At 44.8% G+C, this 22,411-nt stretch overlaps 2 protein-coding genes across 2 annotated transcripts in view; both read left to right on the forward strand.

The window, feature by feature from the left end:
• Positions 1 to 18,430, forward strand: part of LOC106573900 (phosphatidylinositol 3-kinase regulatory subunit gamma) — a 51,948-nt gene extending 33,518 nt beyond the window's left edge. The window contains exons 3-16 of the mRNA XM_014149343.3: positions 2,583 to 2,675; positions 5,133 to 5,207; positions 6,531 to 6,671; positions 6,957 to 7,146; positions 9,134 to 9,219; positions 9,668 to 9,773; positions 9,933 to 10,031; positions 10,210 to 10,390; positions 11,585 to 11,710; positions 11,807 to 11,949; positions 12,079 to 12,255; positions 12,380 to 12,451; positions 12,562 to 12,735; positions 13,157 to 18,430. Of these exons, the coding sequence (XP_014004818.1) occupies positions 2,583 to 2,675; positions 5,133 to 5,207; positions 6,531 to 6,671; positions 6,957 to 7,146; positions 9,134 to 9,219; positions 9,668 to 9,773; positions 9,933 to 10,031; positions 10,210 to 10,390; positions 11,585 to 11,710; positions 11,807 to 11,949; positions 12,079 to 12,255; positions 12,380 to 12,451; positions 12,562 to 12,735; positions 13,157 to 13,349 (1,856 nt within the window). The 3' untranslated portion in view covers positions 13,350 to 18,430. The remainder of the gene's footprint in view (positions 1 to 2,582; positions 2,676 to 5,132; positions 5,208 to 6,530; positions 6,672 to 6,956; positions 7,147 to 9,133; positions 9,220 to 9,667; positions 9,774 to 9,932; positions 10,032 to 10,209; positions 10,391 to 11,584; positions 11,711 to 11,806; positions 11,950 to 12,078; positions 12,256 to 12,379; positions 12,452 to 12,561; positions 12,736 to 13,156) is intronic.
• A 230-nt stretch (positions 18,431 to 18,660) lies between these two features.
• On the forward strand, positions 18,661 to 22,015 carry ifi30b (IFI30 lysosomal thiol reductase b). Its single transcript, XM_014149355.3, has 7 exons — positions 18,661 to 19,071; positions 19,705 to 19,893; positions 20,085 to 20,156; positions 20,271 to 20,363; positions 20,919 to 21,071; positions 21,449 to 21,517; positions 21,821 to 22,015. The coding sequence occupies exons 1-7, from the start codon at positions 18,892 to 18,894 to the stop codon at positions 21,878 to 21,880; spliced, it is 816 nt and encodes a 271-aa protein (XP_014004830.1). The 5' UTR covers positions 18,661 to 18,891; the 3' UTR covers positions 21,881 to 22,015.
• The last annotated feature ends 396 nt before the right edge of the window (positions 22,016 to 22,411 follow it).

Genomic DNA, 22,411 nt, shown 5'->3' on the forward strand with positions numbered 1-22,411 from the left:
TTCCAGACATGCTCTACATTCTCATTCTTTTAATTGGGGAATGTTAAAGGCTTATTTTACTGGCAGGACCTATGTTAGTTATATTTAGTCTGTCTGCAGGAGACACATACCAGCCAATGGACTAGTAAAGATACCCAGCCTTGGGACAGGGAGTGACGATGGACCGTTCTACAAATTGGGTTGAGCAGGCAGTGGTGTACGGGAACACAGGAAGTGACACAGCCCAAAGCCTGGTGTCCAGGATTCTTAATTTTCTCCACAATTCTTCCATCCAACTAAGCAGCTGGAGTTGAATGAAACTGCTTAGAATGGCCACTGTGAGGCTAGCAGAGACTTTGACAGTTCAATTGCTGAAATGTGATTATTTTGTATTTTTTTGCTCAACAACATCTCAGGAACTCTACAACAAAGCATTTAAGACTAAGGCAACTAAATAAAAAACAGACATTTTCATTTACGTGTAGACGTAGGCCTACTCCTTCGCAGGGCATTTTCAAAAAAATACTTTGCCAAGATTTCCTAGGCAAGCAATGATTAGTTGGTTCTTTTCTCCAAAACACAGAATGACTTTAGGTCTACAGCTGCTTCTCCGAAAGAAACTGTATTATTTTTGCCTGGCTACCCATCTGCATCACTCCGGCCAAATGCCACGCCCAGTAACGTTTCTTCTCCATGAGTCTGGATTGGTTTCCTCCCTGAGGACTTCTCGAATGTGAGCACATTAAAACCGTTCTGATTGGCCCCAGAAACCGATGGGTTGGGCCAGAGCCAGCCTACATGAATCATGGTATTTTGACGTGAGCACAAACGACTTCTAGGGTAGCAGGTTCAGACGATTGATGTATGGAACGATTGATAGAAAGCTAAATTAAATTCCGAATGAGTCATCAGGCAAGTATTAGTTTACACGAAACCCCAAAATCTGGGCAACTTTGTGTGTGTAGGCATGTATGTGAGTGGTGAAGAAAACAAATAGAGACATCCTAGGCTTATTGGCTTTGAGGCAGATGTACAGAATATGTATGTCACTAGTAGGGCTGTGGTGGTAATGACATTTCATCAGCCGTTGATTGTCAAGCAAATAACTGTCGGTCTCACGGTAATTGACCGTTAATTAACATAAACACATTTAGCATCTCCTGGCACACAGCTGACACACAGCCTACAAGCCATTTTAAAAAGTAGAATAAATCCATATAATATAGCCTACACCTTCACAATAAATCCATTATTTATTTTAGATAGGTCTACAGAAGCATGATATAAAGAACATGTAGTCTATTTCAGAAGAACATAATAGAATACTCTGAGTTGTCCTTAAGTTAGGTCCTGATCTGGCTATGCCATATGGCTGTTGGCTTCACTAGTTAATTTACTGTGACTAAATGGTCATGTGGAGTTTGACTGCCTTCCTGTGACCGCCGGTGTGGCGGTAATACGGTCACCGCAACAGCCCTAGTCACAGTCACTACTGAAGAAAACATGTTCTATACAAAAACACTTACAAAACAAGTTTTTACATCTAGGGCTATTGTTTCCTTCCGACAATGTGTTTAATAAGCTTGGGTCCATTCTGCCCTCTCACATGCAAATGTTGGTTTAATTATGGCAGTATTTTGTGCAGTGGCCAATAGGTATATTTTCAGATGGTCAATGCAGTCGGTAGGGTACGCCTACAACTTCTTGAGCTGTGTTTTTGATTGAGTCCTCTGTCTTTGATATTGTTCTGTGGAGGATTTATATTATTATTTGGCTTATGAGTCCTCAGCTCACTACTAGTTCCTGAACTTTACACACACACACACACACACACACAGTTCTTTAAAAGCCATTTCATATGTCGATAGTATTTGCAACATAACCTTATGTAGTCTAATGCACTGTTTGTAGTACAGGCAAATAGTTTTTTTTATTGTATATTTATTTTGTTTTTGTATTGTACAGTTGCGACTTAGCAAGACTGACTCAAACATGCAATACTCAGCCACCGTACAGCAGCTAGGTTCCAGAGCATTTGGGAAAGGCGACCCTCGGAAGAGCGAAGGCTGCAGGGGGGTGGGGCGGACGTTATACAAGAGGGAAATCGCGAGCCGGGCAGCAATTTTCCATGTTTAACGTGCAGCAGAGAGGGGGAATGTGCTGACATGGTACTTTCTGTGAACTCCAAAATGATCAGACGGGGTTTAGGCTTGCGCTGCCAGGAGGCATGGGGTGCCAAGCTTATACAGTGGGCCTGAAAATGAGGCTCTGGCGCGCTGCCACCGGAGGTTATGCCTGTTCAGGGTTTAATTTTTTTTTTTTTTTATCCTTCATTGTGCTACACTGAGACACTTGAAAAACCCTCCTCACGGAAATGGCTGTGGTGAACCAGGACCTTGCCATGGAGTGGAGGAGGGGAGAGTGAAATTCCTGAAAGAAAATTAAACTGGGTATTTGTTGTGAAAAGATTAAAAGTTATTTAAGGGGCTGTTGTAATTTTGATTGAGCTTTGTTTGGTGTCTTTGATTGCAACAGATTTGCTGTAATAATTATTTTAAACAACATCAAGGCCTAATGGGTATCCTATCCTATTTCTGTTCCAGGGACTTCAGCTCATGAGTTTGTCCAGCCTTTTCCACCCCCAGAAAATGCCCCCCCTACTTTGGTGAAGTTGGTAGAGGCCATTGAGAAAAAAGGTAAGATGGCTGTGTGATATCGGAACATGTTTGATTCTGATGTGTTTAGTTCATGTCATTTGACAAGAGAAGCAGCAGCATTGACCTGAAAATATGCCATATACTACTTTCGATGTGGCATTAATGTATCAGTTATCCATACTTGCATGAACACTAATGCTTTGGTAGAATATATTTTATGCATGACATGCAGTGCCTTCAAAAGGAATTCAGACCCCTTGACTTTTTCCACATTTTGTTACGTTAAAGCCTTATTCTAAAATTGATCAAATCGTTTTTTCCCCTCAACCATCTACACACAATAATAAACCCCATAATCACAAAGCAAATGCAGGTTTTTGGAAATGTTTGCTAATTTATAAAAAAATTAAAACTGAAATATTACATTTATATAAGTATTCAGACCCTTTACTCAGTACTTTGTTGAAGCACCTTTTGGCAGCGATTACAGCATCTGTTAGATCGGGTTCAAGTCCGGGCTCTGGCTGGGCCACTCAAGAACATTCAGAGACTTGTTCCGAAGCCACTCCTGCATGGTCTTGGCTGTGTGCTTAGGGTTGTTGTCCTGTTGGAAGGTGAATCATCACCCCAGTCTGAGGTCCTGAGCACTCTGGAGCAGGTTTTCATCAAGGATCTTTCTGTACATTTCTCGGTTCATCTTTGCCTCGATCCTGACTAGTCTGCCAGTCCCTGCCGCTGAAAAACATCCCCGCAGCATGATGCTGCTACCACCATGCTTCACCGTAGGGATGGTGCCAGGTTTCCTCCAGACGTGACGCTTGGCATTCAGGCCAAAGAGTTCAATCTTGGTTTCATCAGACCAGAGAATCTTTAGGTGCTTTTTGGCAAACTCCAAGCGGGCTGTCATGTGCCTTTTACTGAGGAGTGACTTCCGTCTGGCCACGCTACCATAAAGGCCTGATTGGTAGGGTACTGCAGAGATGGTTGTCCTTCTGGAAGGTCTCTCATCTCTACAGAGGAACTCTAGAGCTCTGTCAGTGACCATTGGGTTCTTGGTCACCTCCCTGACCAAGGCCCTTCTCCCCCGATTGCTCTGTTTGGCCGGGTGGCCAGCTCTAGGAAGAGTCTTGGTGGTTCCAAACTTCTTCCATTTAAGAATGATGGAGGCCACTGTGTTCTAGGGAACCTTCAATGCTGCAGACATTTTTTGGTACCCTTCCCCAGATCTGTGCCTCGACAATCCTGTCTTAGAGCTCTATGGACAATACCTTCGACCTCATGGCTTTCTTGATTTTTTGCTCTGACATGCAGTGTCAACTGTGGGACCTTATATAGACAGGTGTGTGCCTTTCCAAATCATGTCCATTCAATTGAACTTTTCACAGGTGGACTCCAATCAAGTTGTAGAGACATCTCAAGGATGATCAATATAAACAGGATGCACCTGAGCTCAATTTTGAATCTCATAACAAAGGGTCTGAATACTTATGTAAATAAGGTATTTCTGTTTTTTATATTTAATAAATTAGCAACATCTAAAAAAAAAACTGTTTTCGCTTTGTCGTTATGGGGTATTGTGTGTAGATTGCTGAGGATTTTTTTATTTAATTGTGGAATAAGGCTGTAATGTAACAACATGTGGAAAAAGTCAAGGGGTCTGAATACTTTGCGAAGGCACTGTATACATACATATATTTACAGTATTTAGCTTTGATCATGGTCCACTTAGATCCGCACGGTCTACAAACAGTGTCATTTAAAAGGTGGATCTGCGCTAGGGGAGACAACTCTCCTCTGCCTTTCCTCATTTGGGCAAATGTCCATCCTTGTTTTTATCTCTTTACATATTTATTTTCCCTGTGGCTCCCTGTGGCTCAGTTGGTAGAGCATGGTGTGTGCAACGCCAGGGTTGTGGGTTCGATTCCCACGGGGAGCCAGTACCAAAAAAAATGCATGAAATGAAATGTATGCATTCACTACTGTAAGTCGCTCTGGATAAGAGCGTCTGCTAAATGACTAAAATGTCTAAAATGTATTTTGGGATCCACCCCTGTAAACATAATTTGCTTTTCATACAACCACATGTTTCGTCCACGTTCCCTGAGAGGACAAATCGAATTGAGAAAAGGCCCTCTCCTCTCTCCGTCTGATCTTAGACCTTTCAGACTTAGCACTCCTGAAAGTGTCTCCTGGGCCTCCAGGTAGCATGTGGAAGGCAGGTTAGTGTTGAAATGTTGCAGTTAGCATCTTGGTCATGTATTTTCAGCTCTGGGTGCTCTATTTTGGATGTTTATACGTGTAACTAATTGATCCACTAATAGAGGCATGCCAGGAGAGAAGAGACTATTTCAGAAGGGTGAGCTAACTGTGGTGTGTGTGTGGTGTGTGTGTGTGTGTGTGTGGGTGTGTGTGTGTGTGTGTGTGTGTGTGTGTGTGTGTGTGTGTGTGTGTGTGTGTGTGTGTGTGTGTGTGTGTGTGTGTGTCAAACTCTTGCAGGTCTGGAGTGCGAGACGCTGTATAGGAAGTCTAGCTCCTTGGCTGCTGGCAGTCATAGACAGAGCCTGAACTTTGGTAAGACCATCTTTTTCTCTTGCACCTTATGCTTGTGCATGAATGCATTGTTCTTACAGTCAACTCTTGCTGAGCTGTACAAGTTGATAGAGTCTGTTGCCATGGTTGGACAGTCATCCATTCCTGTAGGATAAAAAGGAATGTACTCCGAACCCTGTGACTTCAATGACTGTGGTGTTGTTCATTCTATAGCCTTGCCTATTGAGTTGTTGAGTTAGGAAAAGAAGTCAGAGGGGTGATGACCATGCTGTCCTCGTGGTTCCTGTAGGATACAGTACATGCTCTGTTTGTCTTTGCTCTATTTCAACAGTGGACCATTAACACAGCCTTTGTTTGTGTAGAGAAATAGGCCAGTCTGTTCAAACGGATCAAAGAGACGGATGGTTCTGCAGTGCCCCCCCCCCCCCCAAGACAATCTTGCATATATTTCACTTCTCTGTGAGCCCCACTGTACTGAAGAGTGAGGACAGCCTCGGGAGGGTTATTTTCACTCCGTGACAGATTTTGCATTAATTGCAATATAATTGTCTCTACGAGTTTGTTCCGCTTGTTATTCTGTGCTTATCTATATACATGGCACTGTTTGTTTCCACTGGAGAAAGTCAACACTTGTCCTGGAGAAAGCCTGCAACACTTGTCTGGAGAAAGTGAACACTTGTCTGGGGGCCGCGGGCACTTGTCTGGAGAAAGTGAACACTTGTCTGGAGAAAGTGAACACTTGTCTGGAGAAAGTGAACACTTGGGTGTTCCTAGGATTCAAGTGACCTGGGACTTGCTCAGCAACATCCATGCCAAAACGAGTTTGAGTACGGTCTCCCTAAGATTTGAGCAGACAGGACGATGTAGGCTAGATCAAGTGTCACCAGCATGTTCTGAGATGCACACCCCCACCCCCCACAAACACACCTTTCACATGCCACAGACAGACCGACCCAGATTCTCCCCATGCTCACACACACTCACACATGCCAGACACTCTCCCCACAGTCTATCTGCTCAGATGGAGAGCTGGACCGGGCCAGGCAGGCCTTTTCAGACAGCTGTTTGCTAGCTGAGGCGTGACAGAGCAGTAAGCAGCACCCAGCCAGTCTGGCCTGCCTGTCGCATCAGTGAAAGAGGAGGAGGTTGTTATTTTAGGCTCTCAGACACTGTCATAGGACTAGTCTGGACACTGTTTCCCAGACAGCACACTTAGCCGCATCAGAAAGTCTGGCCACAAAGCACAACTCTTGGGACACCGTACCACAGAGCAGGAGAACCAGCGATGTACACAAACAGACTCTGCAGTGTCTGAATTAGCGACCTAAAGTGTTCTTTTTACAGAGCTCTCTGAGCCTGAGATGGGCCAGTACGATGTCCAGGCGCTCTCAGAGGCCCTGATGGGATTCCTGCAGGACTTGCCCTCCCCCATCATCCCAGAGTGTGTCTATCCCAGCCTGAAGACTGCCCTGCAAGAGGAAGCAGGTAACGGCACCTTTAGCACTAACATGCTTCTTCATGTATCTCATTAAGAACTGATGCAAGTGATTCCAGGAGCATATTGTACTAACAACAACAACGGCTATCATTGAAGCACACTATCAGGTGACTGTTGAAAGAATTGTGTATATTTTGGAATCGGCTTAGAAATACAAAGCAAAATGTGAATTTGGCATTAGATAGAAAATAATGTTGTCGATTTATCATTGTGTCTCAAACCCAAGGCACTAAGGTTGTCACTCAGTCTCCTTGCTGGTTCTTATTTCCCAGAGCTGTCCGTCGAGGAGACAGGCAAGCGTTTGCTGAAGGCGCTGGAGCCCCCGGCCGTGCCCCTGCCAGGCCTGCTCACCCTGCAGTACCTGCTCAGACACTTGGACCGAGTGGGCCAGAGCTCGGCCCACAACGGCCTGGACCCTCACACCCTTGCACTCCTCTTCAGCCCTCTGCTGCTCCCCGCTGGGTCAGTCTCACATTTAAAGAAATACCTATGTTGGTAATGGGGGGCTGTCCAGCCAATAGACACAGAGGGAAAGGGAGAGAGAAATACTGGCTAGCCAATAGACACAGAGGGAGAGAGAAATACTGGCCAGCCAATAGACACAGAGGGAGAGAGAAATACTGGCCAGCCAATAGACACAGAGGGAGAGAGAAATACTGGCCAGCCAATAGACACAGAGGGAGAGAGAAATACTGGCCAGCCAATAGACACAGAGGGAGAGAGAAATACTGGCCAGCCAATAGACACAGAGGGAGAGAGAAATACTGGCCAGCCAATAGACACAGAGGGAGAGAGAAATACTGGCCAGCCAATAGACACAGAGGGAGAGAGAAATACTGGCCAGCCAATAGACACAGAGGGAGAGAGAAATACTGGCCAGCCAATAGACACAGAGGGAGAGAGAAATACTGGCCAGCCAATAGACACAGAGGGAGAGAGAAATACTGGCCAGCCAATAGACACAGAGGGAGAGAGAAATACTGGCCAGCCAATAGACACAGAGGGAGAGAGAAATACTGGCCAGCCAATAGACACAGAGGGAGAGAGAAATACTGGCCAGCCAACAGACACAGAGGGAGAGAGAAATACTGGCCAGCCAATAGACACAGAGGGAGAGAGAAATACTGGCCAGCCAACAGACACAGAGGGAGAGAGAAATACTGGCCAGCCAACAGACACAGAGGGAGAGAGAGATACTGGCCAGCCAATAGAGAGAGGGAGAGAGAGATACTGGCCAGCCAACAGAGAGAGGGAGAGAGATACTGGCCAGCCAATAGAGAGAGGGAGAGAGAAATACTGGCCAGCCATCAGAGAGAGGGAGAGAGAAATACTGGCCAGCCAACAGAGAGAGGGAGAGAGAGATACTGGCCAGCCAACAGAGAGAGGGAGAGAGAGATACTGGCCAGCCAACAGAGAGAGGGAGAGAGAAATACTGGCCAGCCAACAGAGAGAGGGAGAGAAATACTGGCCAGCCAACAGAGAGAGGGAGAGAGAGATACTGGCCAGCCAACAGAGAGAGGGAGAGAGAGATACTGGCCAGCCAACAGAGAGAGGGAGAGAGAAATACTGGCCAGCCAACAGAGAGAGGGAGAGAGAAATACTGGCCAGCCAACAGAGAGAGGGAGAGAGAAATACTGGCCAGCCAACAGAGAGAGGGAGAGAGAGATACTGGCCAGCCAACAGAGAGAGGGAGAGAGAAATACTGGCCAGCCAACAGAGAGAGGGAGAGAGAAATACTGGCCAGCCAACAGAGAGAGGGAGAGAGAAATACTGGCCAGCCAACAGAGAGGGAGAGAGAAATACTGGCCAGCCAACAGAGAGGGAGAGGGAAATACTGGCCAGCCAACAGAGAGGGAGAGGGAGAGAGAAATACTGGCCAGCCAACAGAGAGAGGGAGAGAGAGATACTGGCCAGCCAACAGAGAGGGAGAGAGAAATACTGGCCAGCCAATAGAGAGAGGGAGAGAGAAATACTGGCCAGCCAACAGAGAGAGGGAGAGAGAAATACTGGCCAGCCAACAGAGAGAGGGAGAGAGAGATACTGGCCAGCCAATAGAGAGAGGGAGAGAGAGATACTGGCCAGCCAATAGAGAGAGGGAGAGAGAAATACTGGCCAGCCAACAGAGAGAGGGAGGAAGAAATGCATCAACATGACCAACATCCTCTTGAGTTCATGCGGTTGTCAGTCTACAAAGTGTCTGGCTGTAGAAATGGTCTGCAGGTTGAGCCAGCTTGAGGTAGAAGCCATAACACGTCTGTTTTCCTGGAAGGACACTATTCTCTGAAGTCAGCAGAATATACAGTACCTCAACACCTCCCCAACCAATGTCCCACGTTACTTACCTCTCCCTCCTGTACTGGTGGAAAATATGACTCCCCTCCTCCCGTTGAACCACTCTTTCCACCGTACTCTGAATGACTTACGTAGGAGTGTATTGATTTTTGTCCAGGTCAGAAGAAGATCGTCAGGTTTCTGCCCAGGTGCTGGAGAGACTGCTGGTGGTGAGGGCCTGGGAGCTGGAAGAAATGCCACCAGGTAAACACAAATCAAATCACATTTTATTTGTCACATGCGCCGAAACAGGTGAAATGCTTACTTACAAGCCCCTTAACAAACAATGCAGTTCAAACAATAGAGAAGAAAATATTTACTAAATAAACTAAAGTAAAAAAAATGTGAGTAAAAAAGTAACACAATAATGAGGCTATATACACAAGCTCACAACAATATATCACTCTCACTATCACTGTCCCGTGTGGCTCAGTTGGTAGAGCATGGTGTTTGCAACGCCAGGGTTGTGTGTTCGATTCCCACGGGGGACCAGTACGGAGAAAAACATTTATGCATTCACTACTGTAAGTCGCTCTGGATAAGAGCGTCTGCTAAATGACTAAAATGTAAAAAACACCTCTATCTCCTGTGTCCATTTTGAATGGATGTCCCACTGTATTGTGACACCACCACCTATTGGTCCCTTTGACAGCCCTACCTCCCAAACCTTCCAAAACCAAAGCCGTGGCATCCTCTGTGATCAATGGAGACGGCAGCAAGATGGCCGATGCAGAGTGGTACTGGGGAGACATTTCCAGGTACAATTTATCTGGCTATAGAATGAATCCAGTGTTAGTGTCCACACTTGGTTATTTACAGTTGAGACCACAATCTTCTGTTTTAAGAAGAAATGATTGTCACTTGTCACTCATCTTACTCACCCAGGTTTAGTGACGTAATCATGATCTGTTTTCCAGAGAGGAGGTGAATGAGAAGATGAGAGACATGCCGGATGGGACTTTCTTGGTCCGAGACGCCTCAAGCAAGGTGCAAGGAGAATACACATTGACTCTCAGGTAAGGGTATTGATCATTTAGTCTGTCTGAAAGAGACTAGTTTGTCTCTCTTAAAATAATCTTCAAGTACTCCCCAGTCACTCGTTTCAAATGCAATGACGTTCCACCACTTTGGACAGCTTCCAGAGACTTTCACAGAACCTCTGTAACATTGTTCAACTACTCTGGACTTTTCTAGAAAAGGGGGAAACAACAAGCTGATCAAGATCTTCCACCGAGGCGGCAAGTACGGTTTCTCTGAGCCGCTGACCTTTTCCTCTGTGGTGGAGCTCATCCTGCATTATCACCAGGAGTCGCTGGCCCAGTACAACCCCAAGCTGGACTCACGGCTACTGTACCCCATCTCCAAATATCAGCAGGTAGTAGAATGATTCTGTTAATGTTGGTTTGACTTCTGGGCCTTATGTCAATGGGGTTACTTGGTTTTTAAATAGACGATAGAAGAGAAAAGGAATGCAGCCTTCGAACAGCACCCTTATGCTTTCTGGAAAGCCTTACATTTCTTATGGCACATGCATTAAGGAAAATCCCAAACCCATGGCATCCCCAAGAGGACTGCAATAGCTTGTCTGAAATGTTATCAAACAATTATGATTACGTGAGGAGAGTTTGCTTGCTGCCCCTCCATTTGAAATACATTGAGTGTTCTATAGCTCAACCTCTTGGTTGTATCTCTCCATCAATGTGAGCAAGACAAAGGAGCTGATCGTGGACTACAGGCCCCCATTAACATCAACGGGGCTGTAGTGGAGCGGGTCGAGAGTTTCAAGCTCCTTGGTGTCCACATCACCATCGATCTATCATGGTCCAAACACACCAAGACAGTCGTGAAGAGGGCACGACAAAACCTTTTCCCCCTCAGGAGACTGAAAAGACATGGGTCCCCAGATCTCAAAAAGTTTGGCAGCTGCACCATCGAGAGCATCCTGACCGGTTGCATCACCGCCTGGTATGGCAACTGCTCGGCATCTGACCATAAGGCACAACAGAGGGTAGTGCGTACGGCCCAGTACATCACTGGGGCAAAACTTCCTGCCATCCAGGACCTTTATAATAGGCGGTGTCAGAGAAAAGCCCATAAAATTGTCAAAGACTCCAGTCACCCAAGTCATAGACTGTTCTCTCTGCTACCACAGAGCAAGCGGTACCGGAGCGCCAAGTGTAGGACCAAAAGGCTCCTTAACAGCATCTACACACAAGCCATAAGACTACTGAACAATTAATCAAATGGCCACCCGGACTATTACATTGATCCCCTCCATTGGTTTTGTACACTGCTGCTACACGCTGTTTATTATCTATGCATAGTCACTTCACCCCTACCTACATGTACAAATGACCTCTAACCTGTACCCCCTGAATATAGCCTCGTTATTGTGTTAATTTTATTATTTTTTACTTTATTTGGTAAATATTTTCTCAACGCTTCTTGAACTGCACTGTTGATTAAGGGCTTGTAAGTAAGCATTTCACGGTAAGGTCTACACTTGTTGTATTCGGCGCATGTGACAGATAGTTTGATTTGGTTAGTTAATGGTCTTTGTTATTTCCAGGACCAGGTGGTGAAAGAGGATAACGTGGAAGCAGTAGGAGAGCAACTGAAGGTGTACCATGAACAGTACCAGGAGAAGAGCCGGGAATATGACGTCTTGTATGAAGAGTACACTCGCACCTCTCAGGTAATATTCAACACATCCATTTCACTGTCCCATTTGGGTCTGGGTTCCATAGCACTTGAAATGAGCGAAACCTCGTCTATTTTCCCTGTACTCCAGGAGTTACAGATGAAGCACACGGCCATCGAGGCCTTCACCGAGACCATCAATATCTTTGAGGAGCAGTGCGAGACCCAAGAGCGCTACAGCAAGGAGTACATTGACAAGTTCCACAGGGAGGGCAACAGCCAAGAGATTGACAGGTATCTACATTGCCTGTTGTAGGATTTTCATGTTGTGATACAGGGTTTGAACTAGCCCTCTGACTGAAGCCTGTAGTGATTATGACTATGAAGTGGGGGACCTCCCAATCTTGTTGCTCCACCTTACAGAATCCAAAGTAATTCAGATAAGCTGAAGTCTCGTGTGACTGAGATCCATGACAGCAAGCGGAAGCTGGAGCAGGACCTGAAGGAGCAGGCGACGGACAACCGAGAGATCGACAAGAAGATGAACAGTCTGAAACCAGACCTCATGCAGCTGAGGAAGATCAGAGACCAGTACCTGGTGTAGGTTATACACACACACACACACACACACACACACACACACACACACACACACACTTTACAATGCGAAACTGCAATGTTTCGGAACATGGGAACTAACCGTTAGCTTGTGTTAACGCCCCAGGTGGCTCAATCAGAAGGGCACCAGACAGAAGAAGATTAACGAGTGGCTTGGGATCAAGAACGACGTGGAAGAGTGAGTTAAACCAATGTGGCCGTCTGACAGGTGTGATATATCACCATGTTTAATCATGTCTTATCGTGTATCATATTGACCCTGGTTTCATCCCCTCTTCTCCCTCCCAGCCTATATTCTCTGGTGGATGAGATGGATGACCTGCCGCACCATGATGAGCGCACCTGGTACGTGGGCGACATCAAGCGCGGCCAGGCCGAAGAGCTGCTAAGGGGCAAGGGTGACGGCACCTTCCTGATCCGAGACAGCCAGTCCCAGAAGGGCTCCTATGCCTGCTCTGTAGTGTGAGTCCCATTAAGCTGATCTGCGGTCACATAATGATTTGGGTTAGAAATACGACTAGACTGTTGGATGGGCTTTAGCCAGGTTTGTCAGATGTTTTCCGGACTCACCTGCCGAGATGATGCCTGAAAATCTCAAACGCGTGGGAAATGTGGGGACCATCTGAAAACATGGTTGGCCAATCTTATCCGCAAAGGGCCGTTAAGCAGTAACACAACTGAGACAGCTCATCCAAACCTATTGGACTGAGGAACATTTGGCATTGAGGCATATAGCAGGATCTTCAAAATTGATGGTGTCTTGATGAGGTCTGAAAACATCTGACAAACTTTGATTTTATGCTGAAATATCACTTTGACTGCTGTGTTTGGGCGTGGTGTCTAACCAAACGTTCTGTTGTTGACTTCACGTCTGTACATGCAGCATGGACGGGGACGTCAAGCACTGTGTGATATTCAAGACCTCCACGGGCTACGGTTTCGCCGAGCCTTACAACCTATACAGCTCCCTGAAAGAGCTGGTTCTCCACTACAGACACACCTCCCTGGTCCAGCACAATGACTCGCTGAATGTAACTCTGGCATGTCCTGTCCTAACCCAGCAGCAGCCCAGATGAGACGCACCGTCACCCGGACACACACACACACACACACAACTGAGACCACAAACCCTCACTTTTCCCAACAAAAAAGCAAACAGCTTTCTGAGCGTTGGGTTTGACAGGAGTGGAAGTGACAGATATAATAACTGACTGGGTTTTGACTTTGAAGAGACCCTGTAAATGTTATATTTTTGTTAAATCTTTACAACACTACACAGTTTTAGGATAAAAATATTTGGACTATTTTAAAGTAACTGCTGTAGATTCCATTTTCCCTTTCAATGGAGGGAATTATTTTTTAAATCGACTCGTTAAGGGTGCCATTTTGGGGGGGTAGTAACTTTTTTCAACAGTTAAAGAGGCGTAAGGGTTTGACATGGAGAACAAAAATACCTAACAGACTTTCTGTTTTCATCAAGCGTTGCTGACATGGCTGGATGATTGGGAGATGTGGTAAAAGGCTTAACTTGTAGTGTTTTGTTGCAAGTTCATATTAATACACATTTTCTCCCACAGCGCTATGGGACGCATACAAAGAAAGCATTCTCCTTTCTGTGTACTCATTGCTATGCGCCCTATCACATAAAGCAGAAATTTAGTACCAATGTGTTAAACAAAAAGATTCATTTGTCTTTTTCTGAAAGCTTTTTTTTTTGCAATCTATGTAAGACTGTTTAAAATAGTTTGAGGTTGATGATATTAGATGCTGGCATGGCCCCTGGTGTAGCTTGAGGACACTGATTGCTGTGACAGACTGTGGCATGTAATGTGAGCTGGAGTTGCAGTCCTTTGATGGTGGAACACTTGGTGGTGAAAGTGCCTTCTCTTCTAATCCTCGGTCTTCCATTCTCTCTCTGTAGATCAGAGTCAGTGTGGATGCCTTGCCCCAATCACATGCCAAGTGTTTTGTACAGAACTGTGTATGAAACTAGAAATATGAAATGGACCTTGCTATTGATTGCCTTAACGCAGGGATGGGTAACTCCCTCAGACTTTTACCTGGGACTACTGCCACTGACTGCTCAGAGTGCACACGTCTGGTTTCCCAGGTTAGGGTCAGGGCTCAGTACAGACGTCTGGTTTCCCAGGTTAGGGTCAGGGCTCAGTGTAGACGTCTGGTTTCCCAGGTTAGGGTCAGGGCTCAGTGCTAGACGTCTGGTTTCCCAGGTTAGGGTCAGGGCTCAGTGCAGACGTCTGGTTTCCCAGGTTAGGGTCAGGGCTCAGTGTAGACGTCTGGTTTCCCAGGTTAGGGTCAGGGCTCAGTGCAGACGTCTGGTTTCCCAGGTTAGGGTCAGGGCTCAGTGCAGACGTCTGGTTTCCCAGGTTAGGGTCAGGGCTCAGTGCACACGTCTGGTTTCCCAGGTTAGGGTCAGGGCTCAGTGCAGACGTCTGGTTTCCCAGGTTAGGGTCAGGGCTCAGTGCAGACGTCTGGTTTCCCAGGTTAGGGTCAGGGCTCAGTACAGACGTCTGGTTTCCCAGGTTAGGGTCAGGGCTCAGTGCACGTCTGGTTTCCCAGGTTAGGGTCAGGGCTCAGTACACGTCTGGTTTCCCAGGTTAGGGTCAGGGCTCAGTACACGTCTGGTTTCCCAGGTTAGGGTCAGGGCTCAGTACACGTCTGGTTTCCCAGGTTAGGGTCAGGGCTCAGTGCACGTCTGGTTTCCCAGGTTAGGGTCAGGGCTCAGTGCAGACGTCTGGTTTCCCAGGTTAGGGTCAGGGCTCAATGCACGTCTGGTTTCCCAGGTTAGGGTCAGGGCTCAGTGCAGACGTCTGGTTTCCCAGGTTAGGGTCATGGCTCAGTGCACACGTCTGGTTTCCCAGGTTAGGGTCAGGGCTCAGTGCAGACGTCTGGTTTCCCAGGTTAGGGTCAGGGCTCAGTGCAGACGTCTGGTTTCCCAGGTTAGGGTCAGGGCTCAGTGCAGACGTCTGGTTTCCCAGGTTAGGGTCAGGGCTCAGTGCACACGTCTGGTTTCCCAGGTTAGGGTCAGGGCTCAGTGCACACGTCTGGTTTCCCAGGTTAGGGTCAGGGCTCAGTGCACGTCTGGTTTCCCAGGTTAGGGTCAGGGCTCAGTGCACACATTTGGTTTCCCAGGTCTCACTCAGTTGCTGACTTAAAGGAATGAATGAAAGCCAGCAGACCCTCTTGAGGACCGAAGTTGCCTACCCCTGCATTACTGTGTGTATGATGGCGGTGTTGGAGGTGTGCATGGTGGAAATGGATTTCCTTTCATATTTTATAGTTGTGGATAGATGGTAGATCTTATGGGGGTTGTGTACCAGATATAACAAACATTGTCTTTTCACTACATTTTGACATTGGGTATGCAGTATGCATCACATTGGGTATGCAGTATGCATCACATTGGGTATGCAGTATGCATCACATTGGGTATGCAGTATGCATCGCAGTATTCAGTCTCTCATTAAGGTAATAGTAGCCTAATTCCACAATTTACTTCATCGGACCTTACCTGCCACACTTGGTGAATGAGCTTCTTTCCCAGGAAACAAGTTGTACTGTAATGCTAACATATACACCAGATATTCTAGGTAGACTTGAAACACTACTTTGACAAACTGATTAGTACTATGCAGCGAGTTAGACAACTTCACGATGCCTCATCAACATTGATTTTGATTCAAGACAAATCACCGAATGAGTGATAACCTTTACACTGTATTAATCAGACATTGGTGCATTTTATTGCTCACTTTTTAGGAGTGGTTAGATTGCCGATCATGTTGGGATTGGTGTAAATCAACCTTTTATAGCTGACAACAATGTTGATGTTAATCTGGTTAACCTGTTTCTTATGTTTATTTGGTAGTTAGGTGAAAAGTGTCTCCTTGGAGAGAGATGACAATAATAGTCTGTGGACTATTTACTAAACATAGCTTTCAGCCAGAGTCCTGCTCAGTTAGGCTGTCCTTCAGCTCAACGGATCTTTGAAAACTGGGACAATCTAGTTGAGTTTTTTTGGCAAGAGAGAGTGCTGTATAAAAAAGAGAGTAAAAAATATGTTCCTGGTTTGTTTTCAAATTGCACACAGTGGTTCTGCATGCAGTGTAAGACTACGTATGCCCTCCACTGACATGACCACAGCCAGGTGTAAGACTAGCTAAAGATTGTATGCCAGATAATGTGATATAACCAAAGAGTGTTGGTGTCCATTACTGAGTGTTACAGAAAAGACCCACATAAACCGACGCCATAGATTTTTCAGCTAACCTGTTCTTGGGGATTACTTCATTCTCGATTCGTTTAAAAAGTATCTTAGTGTGTTTCCAGTTGCAGGTGGTTCTACAAAAAACATAAATTCAGAAAGATATCAATGTTTAAGTGAGATATGCCTGGTGGTGTGCTTAGATCTTTGTTTGTCACCTACTTATACGTGTGGCCGAAGAAGTAGAATCTACTAGTTCCTGCAGTAATGCTGGGAAATGCTAGGTTTGTGGCAGCTAAGCTGTCGAGGTTCCTCCTCATACCGTACAATACTTGGAAGTAATATCTTTGAGTTTTTGCTGTTTTTTGTAGAACCACCTGCAACTGGAAACAGACATTTTTCAGATACTTTCGTTATTCTCGATTCTGTGAAAAAAGTATTGTCAATAACAGGTTAGTTGAAAAATCTATGGCGGGGGTTTGTATGGGGCTTTCCTCTAACGCCCAGTAATGGACACCAACACTCTTTGGTTATATCACATTCTCTGGCATACAATCTGTAGCTAGGTCTAGACAGTCTGTTCTTAGTGACATTGTTTCCCCTGGCCTTTTCTGTGGACGTGGGCTCCCGAGTGGCTCAGCATCTCCATGCCAGAGGCGTCACTACAGACCCTGGTTCGATTCCAGGCTGTATCACAACCGGCCGTGATTGGGAGTCCCATAGGGCGGCGCACAATTGGCCCAGCGCCTTCCGGGTTTGGGTTTGGCCGAGGTAGGCCATCATTGTAAATAAGAATTTGTTCTTAACTGACTTGCCTAGTTAAATAAAGGTTAAATAATTATATTGGAGGTCATGTCAAAAGCTATGCTTGATTTCTGTCTCACAGACCGCTATGACGGTGCAACGTAAAACAACACATTTCCTTAGCTTGTGAGAAAGCCTGTGAGTGGGTACAAATTTGAGGCTTGAGTAGGGATGTCGCTGTGCCAATGTTAAAATCTGCTACTGTAAATGCACTACAAAGACATGAATAGGGAGCTCATGTTTCAGGAGTTTTATTATAATTTGACTTGAACAGGTTCATTAATTTACAATAACTGGCTATGATAGGTCAGAAACACTCCGCATAGTGGACATCTCATTGTAAGACAAGGACGGCATCATTGAAGTGGCTCTTAATGGTCTGTTTGAAAGTGGCTTTTATGAAACCTGTTTGTGTTTTGTTATTTGTTCATCATAACCTGAGCAGATTTAATTCAATAAGCTAGTGTGAATACTTTGTGATATTCTTTACATTTATATTTCATGCTTATTTAGAGATTTAATTTACCTCTAAATAACCAAATAGATTGAAAAGACTGTTAGGCTGTTTACACAGGCAGCCCAATTATTCTTTTCACTAATTGGTCTTTTGACCAATCAGATCAGCTCTGTGAAAATATCTGATGTGATTGGTCCAAAAAAAAACAATTAATGGAAGAAATATCAGCAATAGGCTGCCTGTGTAGAAGCAGTGAGAACTTTTTTAGATTTTGTTATCGAGATTGAAACTGTCGTAGTATTTGTTGTATGTTGACTTTCAATAGTTGAAGACTGCTTGTTTTTTAGCTTTTGTATTTGTGAAACTGTGCTCCCTTGACATAATGGAAGTCTGTTAGATACTGCTATTTGATACACGTAGTATGTGTATAATACTTGGCTGGAGTTCGGTCATTTGAAATGTAGAAATCCCCCCCAAAACATTGCTAATGAACAGCAAAATGCACTTTTAAATTGACAGTAAGCAACATTATTAAAACATTCTGTACAATTATTGCATTACCTAATGAAAATATTGGCTGCACTCCATATGATGTATTTGTCAGACTGGTAGTTTTGTATGGTAGTAATGAAAAAATTAACAATTTTATTAAAGCTTAAAGTTGTCAAAATGCCTGACATTTTTCCCCAAATTATTTTGACAAAAGCAATCCCTTGCTCAGAAGGCAATTGAGTGTAAATGTTGGGAGAATTGTGACACCTACTGTCACAACATTGTCATACAATCTATGATTTTCCTCACTGTAGCCTTGGCAATTTTCTATGTAGATAGACACGTGATGGACTGTTTAATGTACTGCTATTTCTTTAATGTTGTGACTATATACATTATTCATTATTAATGTTAATTCAGTCAATCAAGAAGGATTCTACTCTGGCCTAAGTTTGTTCTTGTTCCTGTTTTGCCTACCAATTTGTCCCTGTATAAGAAGTGTCATACAATGCTATGGCTGTTGTGGGATGTCCAATGAGAGAGTTTGGTCACAAGAATCCATCTCATCACAGCTAAGGATGATTGTTGGAAGGAGCTCCAACCCACTCACTTTTCAAACTGGTCACAGTGTTGTCTGAGGGAAATGTTAAGGAAGACTCTGGCTTCAGTACCTGTAAGCAACATGAAGTTTACGTCGGTGTTAGTCCTTCTTTTTTTCTGCTCTACTTTCAACAAATCCCAAGGAAAGTCAAAGCCCAAACCGGGCTGTGAATACCCCCCGTCTCAGTGGTGTAGGAGTTTGGAAATTGCAATAGAATGTGGGGTAAGTTTGGAGTATCGTTATCAAGTTCAAATAACTGCACTCAGACATAATGCCAGTTGCTAGGTTCTGTTTTTAAGACTTTCATAAAATCTATTTTCGTGTATCTTTTTTTTCTTGATTATACCTTGGTACTTTTGAATGTGTCGCATGCAGCCTACTACAGAAGTTATTCAGTTGAATGATTAAATAACCTGTCTTTTTTTTTTTTTACAAATCAACTTTCCTATGTCTAATCTCACCAAGCATTAAGACATTCTGCTATTCCATGTTATATAACAAGGTCAATATGTATATGTGAGTATATCCCATGTTTATCAGGCTGGTCGGTTCAGTTTTAAATTACTGTTCAAAAGAGTCCCTTGTCCATGGTTAAATGAGTCATGCTTTTGTAATTGAGCACCAGAGGTCCTAGATTTCCTGAGGGCATGTGACTGACACCAATCCTTAATGAGCTGTGTTTAGACAGGCAGCCCAATTCTGATATTTTTCTGAAAAACTGGGGTTTGCAAGTGGCATGGTTCCCATATTTACTTGTGTGAATTCCAGGCATATCTCAATATGAACAGAATGTAAATAATTTGTCAAATTGAAAGAGTTCCAGCCCAGCTTTCTCTGAACATGATTCCTGTCTAGGTTCAGAAGCAGTGTTTGGAGCTCAATGCCACCAGGCCCAATTCAGCAGTACCCAGAGTTGAGGTGACCCTGTACTATGAGAGCCTGTGTCCAGGCTGCAGGGTCTTCCTCACCCAGCAGCTCTTCCCTACCTGGGCCATGCTCCATGATATCATGGAGGTAAAACTGGTGCCGTACGGCAATGCGCAGGTAGGCCTCGACTCAAGAAGGAGAGTACTGGGTCGTGGGGAGGGCACATTGTAAATGTTTTTTTGGGGGGGGGGGGGGGGGGGTACAGTACAGGCCTTGGATTGATAGATCCATCCACAGTCCCTGACTATTGAATAAATGAGAGCTTGTTTTTGTATTCATGCTGCAGCCTTTTTCCTGTTCTTTCACAGGAGCTTCCCTCAGGGAATTCTCCCTTCACCTGTGAACATGGGGAACCAGAGTGTCATAGTAACATGATTGAGGTGCGCTTGCCAATAAAATGGCAAATGTCTGAAGTTCTGCTTATAACTTGAATCACTAAAAATAGGTAATCTGTTCCTGAAATAGTTTATTTGTATTTCATACTTTCCCTTTAGGCATGTATTCTACATTCAGTGGGTCTGTACTCGGCCTTCCCTGTCATTGACTGCATGGAATCTGCAGCAAATGTTCTCGCCGCCGCCCAACCTGTGAGCATTGTACTGTTTTTAACTTTGTTAAACCACTTGCATTCTTTTTAAATCAAAATGCATTTGTATGGGCCTCCCGAGTGGCGCAGTGGTCTAAGGCAGTGCTTCGAGTCCAGGCTCTGTCGCAGCCGGCCGCGACCGGGAGACCCATGGGGCGGCGCACAATTGGCCCAGCGTCGTCCGGGTTAGGGAAGGGTTTGGCCAGCAGGGATGTCCTTGTCCCATCACGCACTAGCGACTCCTGTGGCGGGCCAGACACGGTCGCACAGTGTTTCCTCCGATACATTGGTGCGGCTGGCTTTCGGGTTAAATGGGCATTATGTCAAGAAGAAGTGCGGCTTGGTTGGGTTGTGTTTCGGAGGAAGCACGGCTCTCGACCTTTTCCTCTCCCGAGTCTGTATGGGAGTTGCAGCGATGAGACAAGACTAACTACCAATTGGATACAATGAAATTGGGGTAAAAGTAACAACAACAAAAAAATGCATTTGTGCTTTTCTGTTTCCACATTAAGAGCTCTGGGTTATTGGTTCTAACATGCAGTCTGTTCTCCCCTAGTGCTTACAGCTACACGTCCCCTCCATGACGTGGGACAGTGTCACAACCTGTGTTAAGGGAGAGCTTGGCTTCAAACTGATGCATGAGAACGCCCTGAAGACCAATGCTCTCAGTCCAGCCAAAACACACGTCCCCTGGGTGACCATTAATAGGGTAGGAACTGCTGGAACTGAAACTAGGGGCTATACTACAGCAAGGGGCAAGCATCTACAGCAGGGTTATTCAACTCTTACTCTACGATGGCTGGAGCCTGCTGGTTTTCTGATCTGATAATGAATTGCACACACCTGGTGTCCCAGGTCTAAATCAGTCCCTAATTAGAGGGGAACAATGGATGGGGTGGGGGGGCAATGGAACTGGCTTCGAGGTCCAGAGTTGAATTTGAGGCATCTACAGATTATTAACCATAGTGTTACTGAGTGCTGCTTTTTGAACAGATACACTGTGTAGGGCAGGTCATGGAATCAAACTATGTGCCAAGGTCAAGCCTGTACATGACTTTCCAATTCCTCCTTTTTGCGTCTTTGCAGGAATACACAGGTGACTTTCAGGACAAAGCAATGTCATCACTTTTTAACTTGGTCTGCAAGATGTATAAGGTGAGTTGTGTGTGACTGGTCCTTGTTTGATCATTTTAAATGTAATTGAGTATTAAACGGCCTCCCTGTGGCTCAGTTGGTAGAGCATGGTGTTTGCAATGCCAGGGTTGTGGGTTCGATTCCCATGGGGGGCCAGTATGGGGAAAAAAATGTATGAAATGAGTTGAAATGTGTGCATTCACTACTGTAAGTCGCTCTGGATAAGAGCGTCTGCTAAATGACTAAAATGTAAACTGTGATCAACATGGTGTACTTGGTCATCGGCTGAGCTAAAATGTAATGATCACCCATATTTGTCCACAGGGAGGAAAGCCCCCTGCCTGCACTGGAGCACAGAAGAAACTAGACAGGAGTCTGTGCTGAAACCAACAGTCATATTCTGCATGCCATTCATGTTGTTTTCAAAATATATTTTGTTACAGTATAAGTACCAGTTTCCCTCATTCTTTTGAAAGACAATGCAAGTCCAAAATAAATCACAAGTTGCTCATTTCTTTACTCTTGTTGCTGAAATGTATTTCATGAATTGTAATACTTCTTTTATTCTGTGTGATTGTATGATACTGTGTCAAATAACTCCATATGTAATTGATCATTTAACCCATTGCTAACAAGTTACGGTTCCATTTTGTATGAACAGATTTCTCTTTCAAGCCTAAGAATGCATATAACTGTGGGGTCTGAAATTAAACATCCTTGATAAAGATGAGCAGTAATGACTAAAATATATTCAAATAATGAGCTATTCTGTATGCTCAAAGAAATTGGGAAATTATTTTATACTAATACAATTGCTAAGAAAGAGATTTTGTTTAACCAGTAATACTTTTCCCTCAAAGGTAGGGGTCAAAATTGACACCCCAAAAGATTATTGTAAATAAAGTAGTCAGTTTA

The sequence above is a fragment of the Salmo salar genome, chromosome 16, assembly GCF_965601325.2.
Source record: "Salmo salar chromosome 16, fSalSal1, whole genome shotgun sequence".
Taxonomy (NCBI): domain Eukaryota; kingdom Metazoa; phylum Chordata; class Actinopteri; order Salmoniformes; family Salmonidae; genus Salmo; species Salmo salar.

Excerpts from the sequence above, each read along its gene's own strand:
- ifi30b (XM_014149355.3), top strand. The coding sequence starts at position 18,892 with ATGTTAAGGAAGACTCTGGCTTCAGTACCTGTAAGCAACATGAAGTTT. Across the intron at positions 19,072-19,704 it reads AAATTGCAATAGAATGTGGG|GTTCAGAAGCAGTGTTTGGA; the intron begins GTAAGTTTGGAG and ends ATTCCTGTCTAG. Across the intron at positions 19,894-20,084 it reads TGCCGTACGGCAATGCGCAG|GAGCTTCCCTCAGGGAATTC; the intron begins GTAGGCCTCGAC and ends GTTCTTTCACAG.